General features: G+C 37.1%; 1 protein-coding gene across 3 annotated transcripts in view; it reads left to right on the top strand.

The window, feature by feature from the left end:
* The window catches only part of cacna2d2a (calcium channel, voltage-dependent, alpha 2/delta subunit 2a), a 260,234-nt gene that overhangs the window by 97,185 nt on the left and 148,197 nt on the right, over positions 1-14,852 (top strand). For all 3 annotated transcript variants that reach the window (XM_038272939.1, XM_038272940.1, XM_038272938.1), the window contains exon 4: positions 14,784-14,843. In XM_038272939.1, coding sequence (XP_038128867.1) covers positions 14,784-14,843 — 60 coding nt within the window. The remainder of the gene's footprint in view (positions 1-14,783; positions 14,844-14,852) is intronic.

The raw sequence follows: 14,852 nt of genomic DNA, 5'->3' as shown, positions 1-14,852 counted from the left end.
GCTTCAAATTTAATTTGGTTTCAATCTGCTGTAATTGCTTTGAGAGACGGCCGTGTCTGCATGTTTTTACCACTTCTGTGTCTGCTCAAATACTCAGTAGGGTGCATGTGCATATATGAATGTGGATGTGGGAACGTGTGTACAAGCTTGAACAATTGACTGGCCACACACTGTTAGTGGCACACTTTGTAAAATTCTGTTTGTCATCGTCAGGCTCCCTGATGATTTGACAATGGTTTTGCCTTTTTTTTTTCTCTTTGAAGTAGCAGAGGAACAGTGCAAAGTAAATCTGGAAAATATCATTCTTGGAACTAGTTGTGACCTTTTAACTGAATATCCACTGCCCTCACAAGTCTTGGGTACAAACTGCTTTCAGTAATCTATAAGCAATCTTCAAGTAGGAATAAAGCTGATTGAAGTAAAGGGCAAAAAGGGGTCACAAAAATAAACAGTTTACCCTTGAACTACAGCCATTGCTGTGCAGAGGTGAGGTGAAATGACAGTTTTCTAAACTGATGGACGGAGATAATCCTGCTTTGGCTCTGAGGTGGAAAAAAGAAATGAGAAAGGAAATAAAATCAAGTACCGCACATCCTCCAGTAAATTGTCCATCATCTCTAACACTATTTCATTTTGACTACCTTTTAAAGTCACAATTGGATGAAATGATTGTGTAATGCAAAGTATAGACTGAAAAAAAAAGAAATTGGATTTAGTATTTCTGAGTACACAGAAAGAAAGGCAGCATTAGCCTTTTCCACCTTTATGTCATCAACTCAGAATTTGCTCCGCCAAAGAGAGGAATAGAAAGTATGCAAATGTCAGTAGTCTATAGAACTGATTGCTAGTTGATTCGTTGGGGCTTTTTTCTGACCTGATTACGAAAGCAGGAGAATAATATAAATAAAAAAAAAAATAGAGATACAACATTAAATAGGATGCATTTGTGTTTTTTCTGTGTCTGAATTTGAGTTAGACTGCTTTTTTTTGTTTTTTTTTTCAGGTAGGATCACCGAAGTTATAATTTCAGTCACAAGTGCCAGAGCATATTTCCACAAATTTTGATGTTTAGATTACTATACCTTCTGAAACTTTGAGAAGGCCTGAATTATAATGTCATGACATTTTAGAGTTTTTGATTTAACTAGTGACTAAATTTAATCAGGTGGTTGGGCTGCACTACATGTATATTACCCATTTATCTGTGATTAAATATCACTGAGTTTTTTCTGTAGTGCATGTAGATATTTTTACCAGCACCATTTGATATGCAGCATCCTTAAAACTGAATCCCCTGTATTGTTGCGCAAACTTCTATTTATCACTCTCACTTCAATCAGCTCCTCCCCTCTCAGCCTGCAGAAGAAGTGGACAAAACAAGTATGGAGTCTTATCCATCTGTTAACGGTCATGTGTGCTGTTTTTTCTTCAAGAGGAAAAAATGTTGCTGCTTTTTTTTTTATGTATTTGTCACTCATTCTAGACAGTGCAATTTTCTCCGTCTGAGACGTGTTGCATGCTGCTAGAGTGGGATGAAAATATTATATATGTTCTCATGTAAATGCCACTCTTAAGCATTTTTTTTTACTTGTTCTCTCTTATTTTGTCTGTTTAATTCTTGTAAAAAAAAAAAGCCTACATACCGATATAGCCATGACTGTAAGTCAAACAATGGTTCATAAGCCAACCTAACCAGACACTGAGATGATTCTGCCTATCCTCATTCCTGTTTTATTGTATTTTCTCAAAGGATTTAGGATGAGAAGTTCAAAACTTCTATATGATGAATGATGATGTGCAGAACCATGGGTGGTTCTAGACAGGGGCCAACGGGGGCCAGTGCCCCTGTAAATGATGTCCTGACCCCTGTTATGGCCCCTGTACTGAAGAAATATTCTTAAAATATAAAGAAATTGTAATAATGATATGCACTGGAACAGACATAGTGACAAATAGGCCCTTTGGATCTATTTAATTTTTTTTCTTTACATATTATGTTTTACTAATTATTTAAAACAATAAGGTGATAGCTTCAGTGGTAATGAGATATGATCCCAGTGTTCATCTGCTAAATGTTTTTTTTCTCAAAACAAATAAAAAAAACTCCTCAAATTTATCAGTTTTTCTTCAGTTCTAATTCAGATTTAATAGAAAATGGTAATCTTAACTTAAATTAAGTGAAAAATATGTCAAATTCCTGAATTATGTATGTATAATTCTCATAAGAAATATAATTTTTATTAAACCTAATTGAATAGAAATTTCACTTCATGCAGATCTCTCAGTATATTTGAATCCCTCGCCCTGTTTTTTTATTTCATGCTTTTCTGTGCCCCATGAAAACAGTCTGGACCCCTCCTAGCCCCCTGGTACATTTGGTCTAGAACTGTGCAGAACAGCTCTGTCCAATCCTGGTTAGATATGCTCTGACTAAAGCTTTATTTCCAGATTCCATTTTGTTTTGTTTTTAACTCTGACTTTCCCAAAATGATTGGCTACTGTCTGATCATAATGGAATAAATATTGTAAAGTAAATATACTTCTGTAAAATCAGAACAAGGTTATAGAACTTCTGTTCTCTGTTTGAGTGGAAATCTTATGAACACATAGATGTGGAATAAAATGTGGAATTTTTCTGTCAAATATAAAATGCTGTCATGTGTATATTAAGCACTGTTGAGCATATTACATCACGAAGTAACTATCTATAGTATGCAGTTAATTCTCTCCAAAAGTAACTGACTCAATAAATGGTTACCAGGAGAATTAAATAGACAGTTACTTTTTATACTCTAAAATGATGATGAATTGGATTATTTTCCTGTAATTGGAACTTTAGTTAATAAAGTTCAATTATTAAATACATATGTATTTTATATTATTTTAAATTATATAATTAGTTAGTTATTGAAAAGGACTAGATGTCAGAAAATATGAATTCCATTTCTGTCTGTCAGCAGGATTGTATGATATTATGAAGCACACACACTTAGCTGGGAATTTCGTCAGATTTCGTCAAAGAAAACTTTTCCATGCAAGATCTAGCCTAAACCAGCTACTGCATTACTGAGTTTTTATTATCAAGTTATTTCAGCGCTGGTAAAAGTTTTGCTCAAGTCTGACCGAGTAAAAACTATCCTTGTGTTTAGTAATCTGACTTATTTAAAATTCAGAAGGTTTAAAAAAAGATGAATATATAAATCTTTGAATTTAAATCTTGTTGTTGCAGGACAACAACTCCCATTCTTTCTTACTCTTTTTTTTTTTTGTAAATAAACTGTGTTGAAAAGGGGCAATGTGTCATCTAGGTCTTAAAGTTTTTCATTCTTTGAATACAAAATAACAATTTAAGGAACTTTTGCTGGTGTTGAGAAATAACGTTCAACATCATAAAAATAAACATTTAGACCAAAAAAGAATTAATTTTATAGTTTTTGCATTTTTAACAGCTATTGTCAAATATTTTTGACATTTAAATAGTAGGTTGTCGGGGTTAAAGTCTACTCTGTCTTAGTGCGGCTTCTCTAGCAAAAAATGTATCTGTGTTTAAAAGGTTAAAATCAGCAGCAACACTCAGGTTAACTATATTATCTATCTATAATCTATTGAACTAAAGAAAAATGAATCAAATAATCAATGAGTTGATGCAATCAGATGGTTTCCCTTAGATATAAAATTTTGAACCAATCTGACTGTATGATCTGGTTAAATTGTCTCTGTTAAGTGCCTTCTTAAGTCTTGTGAATTGGCACCATATAAATAAACTAAATTGAAATATATTGGATTTTTCTAAGCAAGAACATAGAACAGCGATGGGTAGATGCTATATGCCAGTCAATTAAGGCTAAGGGATTTACTTATTTAAAAATATGACACTCCACCCAAATGGCTTCCTCAAATGATAATACAAAACAAAAAATCATTTATCCAGCCATTGGTGATGCATCCACATCACAAGAGACCCACATGCAGCACCAGCCTGTTTTTGATCATATCAATAGCAAAACAGCTGAGGAGGAAGTTCCAAAGAACAAGGAGCAACAGATGCATTTTCATCTGAAATAGGAATGCTAAAACCATTGTGACAGATGCAGCTCATTCTGCAATAGAACAACATGATTTTGCTGAATCGACTCAATGCATAGCAATGGCACAAACATCACTAGCTAAGACAACTAGTACAGGATGTCTAATCCACTAATATATATATCAAGGAGTCCAACGTCTACAATGGGACAGAAGTTTATAAAGGTAAAGCTTTTGTATAAGGTAAAAGCAAATATGTGTGCGCAATATGATGCAGTTCATTGCCGTAAAAATGTGGGTCATGGGTCTGTCTCTGCGTAATTTTTCCAGTCTTTCTGTTTTGATCAATCAGAGTTTCTCATGATTAATTGTTGGTAAAATGTTCAGCTCTAGAACTTCAATACATAAGGAATTAACCTGTAAAATTTGCAGATACATCAGTATTGTTATAGCTTTTTTTGTTTGTGACTTGAGCTTCTAACATAATCATATTTTGATTACACCCGCCTCGTAAATTTAAAAGGGGGATGATGAGAATACAAGAGCTATTGATCAAGGTCAATTATTTTCAGCGAATCTCTCAAGACCCGTTATAAGCGAGTATAGTTACTGCAGAGCTTGACTGTATTTTTCTAAAGTAAAGACATCTGCCTTTTTTGTCTCACTGATCTTCACAGAGGCTTCAGAACAATGCTGGCAGGCTGGTGTTGAAATACTGTGCCTTTCTCTGTCTGCACTGAGTGTAGAAAAGCTTCTGTTTGATTTGTGAAAGCTGGTGACGAGCTGCTGCTGTGGGTAGGTGAGAGCTTGCTCCAGATCCAGTCTCCTTAGAAATAGGAGAAGCAATGTTAGAAATGAGTGGAAAATAAGGTTTTTACGTTTCCGTTGTGGTGGGGGAAGATTATTGAATAGAAACAAAAGCAGGGATTATCTGAGCAAATGTTACAATAGGGCTACATGCACAACTCTCCCAAACAGGCCTTCCTCATGGTGCTCTGAATCTCAGAACAAAGGCATGCCTTCCCACCCATCCATGAACATCCTCAGTTAAGGTTTGCTAATAAGGACTACAATACCCATCTGTCACTTGTCATCCAATTAGAGACCTGGAATTATGGTTCATTATTTTTGCCTCATTATGACCATTTACATTGTGTGGTGGCCCTAAAAAATTAGTCCCTGTCTGTTTTCTTTTTAAAACATCCACCATGCAACGCTTTGTTTTAGTTTGCTCCAACAGAAAATTTTATAATGCCACAAGTAATACAAACTAGATGTTTCAACTTCCCAAACGTCTCCCCTATTTCGTCAGTTACTGCCTACAAGTCCCGCTCTCTGTGAAGTCAGTTAAACTGTTTTGAAACTGTAATTATGTTGCTGAAATTAATATGGCATTAAAGAAAAAAAAGAGGGGGAAAAAAGTTTGAGGGCAGCAAACTGAGACAGATGGAGAGAAATGGAGTACGGGGTATGATGTCAGGATAAAACAGGCGGGCAAAGAGAGGCGATAAAAAGAGTGGTGGCGCCGACGGGGGGACGTGAGGATGAGGGGGATGGTGATGATCAGGAGCTGCCAGGCGAAGTGAGAGTGAGTTTGCCTGTGATGTTTTAAAATTCTGGAGTGGAAAGTCCCTCCATCTGTTATTGTGGGGCCGGTTCTGACTCAGTGATTTCTATGATTGGCCTTAATCCCGGCCGAGTGGAGAAGACAGAATGAAGAGCTTAAAGCAGACTGCTCTCACTCTGACAGGCTCCACTGGCTGCTGCTCACACAACCACCCCGTCTTCTGCCTCCTAATGGACAACTGCTGCATTGCATTACAAGCATCTGAACTACTGAGTCCCTGAACAGCTTTTCAGCTCATAACAGAAAAGTAGTCTATGACATAGCATGAGTAATCAGCATCAATTTGAAATTTTAATTTAGAATGAATTCTTTTGCATTTTGAGGAGTAATTAAAATCTTTGATTACCTTTTTAAATACTCTTTTGGTAAGGATGTAATTTTTAAAGATGTTTTTAAGAAGATTTTAAAAATGCGCCTTTGCTAGCTATGCATTTTTTCTGTTCTTTGGTATGGTTTTATATTCAGATGTTGATAAGTATTGTTTTCAATGAACTTAGCAACTTGCTGTTTTGATTGTCATTCTTCACAGCAGCCAATCATTGCAAAATTTACTGGAGGTCTTCTCCTGATGCGTTAGTGGCTCTGAGAAGGTTAAGTGACCCCAGCAGAGACATTTCACAGTCTTTTGGTCTCAGAGGTGACTCTAGTGCTCAGAGAGACTGAGCAAAGGGGGTTAATTTGACACATGTTGAGTACCTCATTCAAAGCTGCAATCACATGTACAGTCCATGTTGCGTTTTCCCCAAGTGCCCTCTTGCTCAAACACCCACACTGTAGGGCCATTTCGAAGAGTCCCTGCGGCTCTTACAAACGACAGTTGATATGTGGAGTGCCCTTTAAGTTAATGCTCAGTGAAGGGGCCTAACAGGCTGCAGCAATCACAGAAGGAGGACCGGTGTCGAGTCGGCGCTCACCACAGCGTGACGCCGTTCGTCCCTGTTGTGCTGTCGTTCCCTCAGAAACAACATGACTTTGAGTGATTAAACCAGTTCACTCTGGAACGGAGAAAAGTCTGTTATGAATATTAAAGATTCTGATCTTCTCCTGCTGAGCTATTCCGTTATTCTGATTATTTCCCCCGTGCTATCGTCTTGCTCTGAGGGTTAGCTGTGGGCGACCACAACTTCTTCTGCAGCAATGTTCTTCAACAGCCTCAATGTCTGCCTGCTGCATCTTCCATTCTAGCTTCTCTGGGAGTTTATTTAAAGCTACAGTGTGTAATAATTACAGGGATATACAGTCAGAAATGTAATATATTATACATAACTATGTTATTTATCATCATCTACGAGCTCAGTCTCTTAACCTTAATATTTGCGTTGCCTTAGAATTCGTTATTTATAATTACATAGGAGCGGGTCTCGCAGCCATGGAGGCAGACATCTTTGTGCTACGGCAGCGCAGAGCCAACAAACTAGCTATTGCGAGATCGCCCACTACGCTCGAAAGTAACTACGGCAAGTTGAGAGAGATGAACTGAGACGGTACTGAACACACAGACTAATGAAAAACTATCTGTAAAATTATCTATGTAAATGAACCTCATCACTTGAGAAGGTAGGCGATGCGGACGTCCTGGAAGACATTTTGTCCTGTAACGCTCGCCGTACTGTTGGGGGGGAGAAGCAGTGGGGGGGAGATGTTCATGTTGCTGCGGTCTGCAGTCTGGACGCTAGATGTCGCTGAAAATTACACACTGTAGCTTTAAGACCATATCCAATACATTTATTAGAACCGAGTTTTGCAGTGTTTCCTGGTTTTTAATTAATTAGATTTTTGTTTCTAATGTCAACATTGATATAAACATGGAGTAAGGACTATCTACTTTGGTATTTCTGGTCATAGAGTTAGATGTCTCAATGTAGTGGATACCAAATACAATTTCTGCTGACCCACAATGTTTATATCTGAAAATAGATACGGAGGGAATGAATGTAAATGCTTTTTCCAGAATTTTTATTTCATCAGCTTGTGTAAACAAATCGTGCATGAAAATTGGGTCTAACAGTCATTTGCAGAGCTTAGTAAACAGTGATCAGAGATTAGTTATTTGGTAGTGCAAGGAGTGTTCACACACCGATATAATGCAAACCAATCTCTTCGTCAATCAGTATGATGGGTCAGTAGGCCTATTGCAAAAAGCAATAAACCAGTTAATCTCATGACAAAAAGTGTTAAACGGTTAATTAAAATTATGTGTGCATGTTTTTTTTTTTTGTCTCCTTGTGTTTCAACTACAGGAACTGGAGGATAAAAAGTTACCCTCTGGTGAATCAGTTTCAACCCACCCCTCCCCCTTACAGTTCCATAGCAAGTGTAGCATTAGAGCCACAGAGAGAGAAAGCCAAAGAAATGGTAATGAGGTTCGAAAGATCAGAAATGGAATTTTTTCAAAGCTTAGCGCAAAAGCTGCAGTTTGGTAACACTTCAAACCGAAGTCACACTGATTATTCAAACCGAATAACCTTAGTGAACCCCTTAACCGGTGGGAGCAGGAAAACCGCAATAGTTTGTAAACAGCAGCACCTAAACACAGCAATACTAAAAACATGCACTTAAATCTAAAACATATTTGTCTGACCAAGTTTTCCAGGCTGGGAAAAAAACTACAACTGATGAGGCTGTCTCCGAATTCCTGACAATGTACAATCCATGGAACATTTAACTGACAAACAAACTACAAAGCAGGCTTTGCAAAATGATGCACAAACAGACAGTGTAGTTGGCTTGATCTTTGAGGAGATGCTGTTGTAATACTGTTGTAAAGCTGACTTAAAAAAAAAAACATTGCAAACAGTTGACACCAAGAACAAATTGCCTGGGGAGCCACACCTAACATTTTGCTTGCTGAGGGATCTGCTGTTCTTCAAATGGAGGGATTTTGCAATTAGTTTGCGAGGCAAAAAAAATATATCCTGTGTTCCCTGTCTGAGCTTAATGACTAAAATTTTTTTGAAGCTCAGTTTAGTTTCAGAGACCTTAACTTAAAGGTTTAGAAAAACTATTTGATTGATCTTTGCATTGTTTTGCCATTATCATTACATTAGTTAAAAAATGGTCTCCAAGTGACAATATCATCATCTATTGCAATCATTTGTCCAGCAAAATTTGTTATGATAATAGACATCAAACCTGATAAAATCTGTCTAATAAGTTTAGCCAGACCCTGTCCAAGATTAACCCTGTACTCTTGTCTGATGACTGCCGGAAATATGCACCAGCAATAACACCATAATGAGCAGAGGTGTAGAAAGGATGGATATATGTTTTTGTTTTTTACATATATTTCTGTATACAAATTATTCAGTGGGTATTATAAAGTGCATTCTTGCGAATTGGCACCACAAATTATCTGATATGAGTTAAATAGATTATAAAATGTAGAAAATATTTTAATTTCTGCTATGCAGTCGTCTATAAACTTTTATCTTATACCAACTACTTATCTTTAAAAAAAAAAGTCCAGTGATAAACATTAGTCCCCCCCAAAAAACAACAATCTGTTACATTTTTGTGTCTATCCTTGTCTGATTACGGTAAATCAAGCGTTTTTTTCCAATGAATGCAGATGAAAAATTATGTTTCGGCTCACTCTGCTGCATATACAGCAACGCCTCAAAGCATTAGGATTTTTGGTTCTTCTATTGTTTGAACCTTTAAGCATCTTAGCAATTCTGTATCAGATGTCACTATTTGCAGCCGAGACTCCATCCAACAGGCTAAGTCATACAGGTACTGTATAAGGTGTGTACCTATGTAAACTGAACACGACAATCAGTAAATATTGCACTCCAAGCAGGCCTTTGGAAATATATTTGTGTGTACAGTCATACTGGTATGGTATATTGTGCAGCTTTTACTTTGAAGTCAATGAATAGTTAAACATTCTGTATCAGCCTCTATTTTTAGCCTGAGCTGCTATTGTTGTACATACTGAGATCTGTTGTAGCAGCACAAATGGGGAATAACACTCACTGCTTTCAAACCAAAGCAGTGTATTTTTATATTAGTATTTCCATTAAAATATCATACATTTACCAGAGAGTAAAATACATAGATCTGTCTTAAAAAAAGGCTTTGGATATACCAGATTATCAGAAAAATTATACATTAATTAATTCATTGTTGTCCTTTTCGTTGCTAAGTTAAAAAACAACTTTTAAATATTCTTTCTCTGTCGACAAAATGTTGACTAATTCAACGCACAAAATATTGAGCACCTTCAGAAATGTAAAAATATTGATAAAGATATATTTAAAAGGATGCATTAAAATCTAACTCTTAAGAACCAAATAATGCCTCAGGATTCATTTAAAATGTTTGCACAGGGCTATATATGTCAGATTTCTCTGTGTTTTACTGCCCACTCTTCAAGTTTAACCATCCATCACAGAAGTGTGTATGGCTCTTGACCTTGGCTGTTGGCTGGTTGACAAATAACCCATCATGTGATGTCTTTTGCTCTATATGCTGCTGTTGTTGACTCTTCTGGTGTGTTTGTGCCTCTGCTCTGTTATTTTCTGTGTGGTGTGGGCCAGTACAGAGCTTATCTGGGCTGTTCTTTGCTGATCTCACTATGTTCATTCGGTGTTCTAAGCTGCTTGGGCTCTAGCCACCAGCAGAGTTGATATACCCCCCTCCCCCCGCTCAATTCCCACATCTCTCACTGTGATTCATTGGCTGTTTGTCTTGCCAATCTATCTGGGCCAACTCAAAAGGGTGTACACCATGCTAAGACACATGGCAATTTTCTAGCAGGGGGGTTGCATTAACCTGCTCAGGAAAAGATATGAGAAATGGTGGTCTAACGGGGGGAATGGTATTACAATTACCGGGGGGGGGGGGGGGGGGGGGGGGGGGGGGGGGTTAGATGTTCATCTAGTGTGAGAGACATACATTTTCAAAAAGCATGGCAGACATTTTTTTAAGAACATACTGTACTGTAATAGAGCTCTGCTGACTGATTTCATTTTCAGAAAACAGATTGGAATAAAGGGATAAAAGGAGTTTCCAGATTATAAATAATGTGGCTAATGTCAAATCATGTAAAATATAATAAAGGAAAAATAATCTAAATCATATTTACCAACAGTTAGGGCAAAATTTAATAAAATCTCCCAAAAGATTATTGTCTGGCTGTTTTTTTATCCAAAAGTGATACATGTAAGGGTATAGTTTTGACAAGAGATTACTAGTTTGATGCCACGAGTGGCTAAAAACTGATCCTTTTAGATGACATATAACAAATTTGATCTTTTCTATAACAAAACAACTTTTTAGCCACAATCATGACCACTTAATTATGTGCAGCTGTTGAGCTGCTTGCCAAGCACAAAAACCAAATCAGGCAAACATATGGTTACAACTTTCTTTGTTTAAGACAACTGAAGTTTAAACTGAGTACCAGAATGGTGAAAAAAGAGATTTCAATAACTTTGAACATTACAGTTTTTGGTGTACCGTGTGTTTTAGACAGTACCAATCTACTGTTTTTTTTTTTTTTATGGTTTTCTAAGATTCACATACAATGTCCTGAAAAAAGGGAAATATCTGAACAGAGAAGCTGTGAGGCTGAAAATAAGTTCTTCACTTTAAAGGAGAATCAGTAGCCTTGTTTGAGATGATATAAAGGTAACAGTGAATGAAATATCCACCTGTTACAACCAGTGTAGGTGAAATACCCAGACAGGTTATAGGGTATTTCTGAGTATAAATCAGCCTGATTTATACTCAGAAACCAGGTCGTCTGTGTGTGCCATTTTAATCAGCTCACTTAACAAATCAAAAGTCTGGACTGCCTGGTCCAATGAGTATTAAGCCTCTAAGGGTTAATGCATGTTTTTCAAAGATGGGTCAACCCGCTAACAATCATCATTTGGCTCCCTTCCCACTGGCAAAAAGAGCTGGGTCTAGCCCCAAACTTGCAATTTGCAGGGCCTCTGTCCCCCTGCAGCTGCATGTCTGGTAACACCATCATGCTGGGTTAGCATTGATGATGGCACAGTGTGACAGAAATCAGGAAAGTAGACAATGTAGAACAACATGGAAGGAATTCTGGGCGTTGAAAGTGTGCTTTATTGTTGTGCTCATTTATCTGTCCGAATCTCTCTCACCAGTGCTAAGCAATGTTTATCGAATATAAGAAGAGTTGTTTCCTCTTGTTAGATCAGATGTGGCTGGCGAGGTGTGTTGGCATCCATATGTTGCACTCAATGGTTTCACATAAATTAGCGTGTCTCTATTTTTCCCCACTGCATGGCGATCAGAGCCGAGGCAATTTTAACGTGGGTCGCTTGCCGAGTCATTTAGCCCGGGTAGACGCGCTCAGTGAGCTACTCCCACTGCCACTAAAAGCAGATTATGCGCAGGTTTAACAGGTTTTTCAGCCAGTGGGAAAGGGGTACTTGTTTTGGCAACAGAGCGTGAAGTCAGCGTTTTGTTAAAACATCATGAAGGCATGGATCCATATTCTTTTAGTGGTGTAGGGGTTTCCTTTACCAAATGTCTTTGTGGAAATTTGGCAAAGAATTCCAAATGGGAACTCCTAAACTTTGTAAAAACCCCTCCCAAAAGAGCTTAAGCTTGTTATGTAGCAAGATAGATAATATTAAATGCGTTTTAATAAGCGTGAAATTGCATGTGTGTATAAAGATAAGTGGCCCAAAACTGCACTAGTAAATTGTGTCTCTTGCATTATTAAAAAAAAAATTTTAACATATTTTTATATTATTTTGTATAATTATTTCTGGACTGAGAACGTATTGGACACATTTAAGCTTTTTAGTGGACTGGCTCCATCGAACTTCTCCAATCCTCTAACATAAGAGCTCTGCTGTCAACCAGCCAATTTCTCAAAGATGTTCTGCGTTGCACATCCAAGATAAAGGTGATTAGGTTTCTGCAGTGGCTGCCCTAAATTTAAAGGATGGTTTACCCTACTGCACAGACAGTTGAGATATTTAAATCACTGCTTAAGACTCGTCTCCCTCCTTTGGCTTTCATCTCAAGCTTATGTTTTGTAATGTCTTATATATTTGTATTTATTTATTTATTTTTCTTAGTAAAAAAAAAATTTAATGTGATTCCTTATACAATACACTAAGAGAAAATTAAAAGCAGTGCAGATACATTAATTCAGATATGTTTTAAAATTTAATACTATACATACAGTGTAGTGTATATAAAGGTCTTATATACAGTATGAATCTTTGCATTGCGATAATAGTTTTAATTCTCAGCCTTGGGAACGTGACTATAAATAAAAGGTACAGCTAAGAAAAAATGGGCAGGGCGTCTTATATAAAGAGGATAGCTTTTATCATAGTGAGAGTTTAGGTCCATTGTGCCTTTTTTTTGTAGATAAAAATGTCTTCCCTGATAGGCAACGGGCTTCTTCATTGTCACCCCTCAGATAAATGAGTTCTAACAGTAACAGGAGCTCTATATATAAAGTGAGTATTTTTAGAGCCTTGGGGTTATGGGGAAAATCATGCCATTCTAGAACTAAAATAATATTGCCAATGCCCCCTAGAGGCCTGGCAAAACCTTGATACAGTGGAACAAGATTGAAGTGAGGGAGTTGAAAAGGAAAGGAGCTACAGGCTGCTGTAGATCAACATCAGGGAATCTTCTGACCTCACATTTTGTGGCCACATACCTTTGCAGGGGTACTGGATTGTCATTTGTGACTAAGACCTAAAGCCAAGCTGTTGTCAGTTAGTTTCCCATTTTCATGCTAGCTTCAGCTTCTGGTAAAGTCCATCAGATTCCTGCTTAAACTGTCCTCAAATCTAAGAGTTTGTGGTGAGTTGCACGTTTGCAAGGTTACAAGTGCACATTCAGAAGAAACTGTTTACCAGCATCACAGATCTTCCACATTACCAGACATGGTAGTGAGGTTATCTTCTGATTATTCCAACAAATGCTTTGCTTTACACCCAGAAGCTCAATGTTAGCTTCATTAAATTAAAGCAAAGATCGGCCTAAATACCAACTACTAGCTCTACATGTTTACATTTGTGACATTAGGACAGAAAATAATTTTTCCTGGCATGCCTCCATTAGTCGACTGGCATGTACTATGGTTTTTTTTTGGGGTGTCAAATTCGTGAAATTATCAACCATGCTACATTTCCTTTGAGTTTGAGAGTTTTCAAATCCATTACTATTGTCCTGAGTTCATGTGAATAGAGATGAATCATCCGACCTTGTTTGTCACATCACCATTTCTTTTAAACACTCTAATTATTGCTCTTACTGTAGAGATGATTACTGTAAGTTTAGGTAGGAAGGCTTTTACATTTTGCAAGTTCCTGAATTATGAAGATCAACACCAGCTGTTTTCTTCAAATAGTAGGGTCACTCATGTTTCACATCATAATTATAGGCCAGGAATTAATTACAAAATATTTTTGCACAATTTGATAAACTTAAAGATAAGATGAAATGAATGTTATTTTACTGTCCTTTAAAGTCCTTTTTGTACTTATATTTTGTACTTCTAACAACCAATTTACCATATATAAAATAGAAAACAAAAAAATGCTGCAAATAGATCTGTATTGTTTGTGTTTTATATGCAAAAAGCAATTGCATAAAACTGCACAAATCAAAACTGCAAGTTTTAACTACAGAATAAGAATGAACTGTAATGCTGTAAGTGTTGCGCCGATGCCATTTTTTGGCCCCGATACCTGGCTGTGCAGTATCAGCCGATACCGATACCATAATAATGTAAAATAATTGCCATCATGGATTTTTCAAGCTGCTGCCTACCTTTGTGAAACAGGAAAAAATCTAAAACAAAGTGAATCAAGTAGAACTTTTCATTGCCTACCAGGAGTGGGTGACAATAGTTGAATAAACTTATAGCTCTCAAAATGGTATTGGTGCCCTATTTGTTGGTACTCGCCGACACCGATACCACCATTTTAGGGCAGTATCGGGGCCCCGTCCGATACTGGTATCGGTATCGGTGCAACACTAGCTGTAATACTGTAAATGACTGAACGAATCCTTTAAATCTAAAAAATGTTAGTATAATATTAGTAGTTGAATAATCAAGCCACAGCATAAATCCCACACTTCTGATTCTTACAGTTTTTGTTGGTTTCCTATTTTTGTCTTGCAGAAACTGGTCCGAGAGGCTGAGCAGCTTCAGAAGGAGCACGTGTGGCAAGACGGCGTGACGGTAATGTAG

Source organism: Cyprinodon tularosa, unplaced genomic scaffold, assembly GCF_016077235.1.
Source record: "Cyprinodon tularosa strain WSP-4 unplaced genomic scaffold, ASM1607723v1 ctg85, whole genome shotgun sequence".
NCBI classification, from domain to species: domain Eukaryota; kingdom Metazoa; phylum Chordata; class Actinopteri; order Cyprinodontiformes; family Cyprinodontidae; genus Cyprinodon; species Cyprinodon tularosa.
This window is presented reverse-complemented; position numbering and strand designations above follow the sequence as displayed.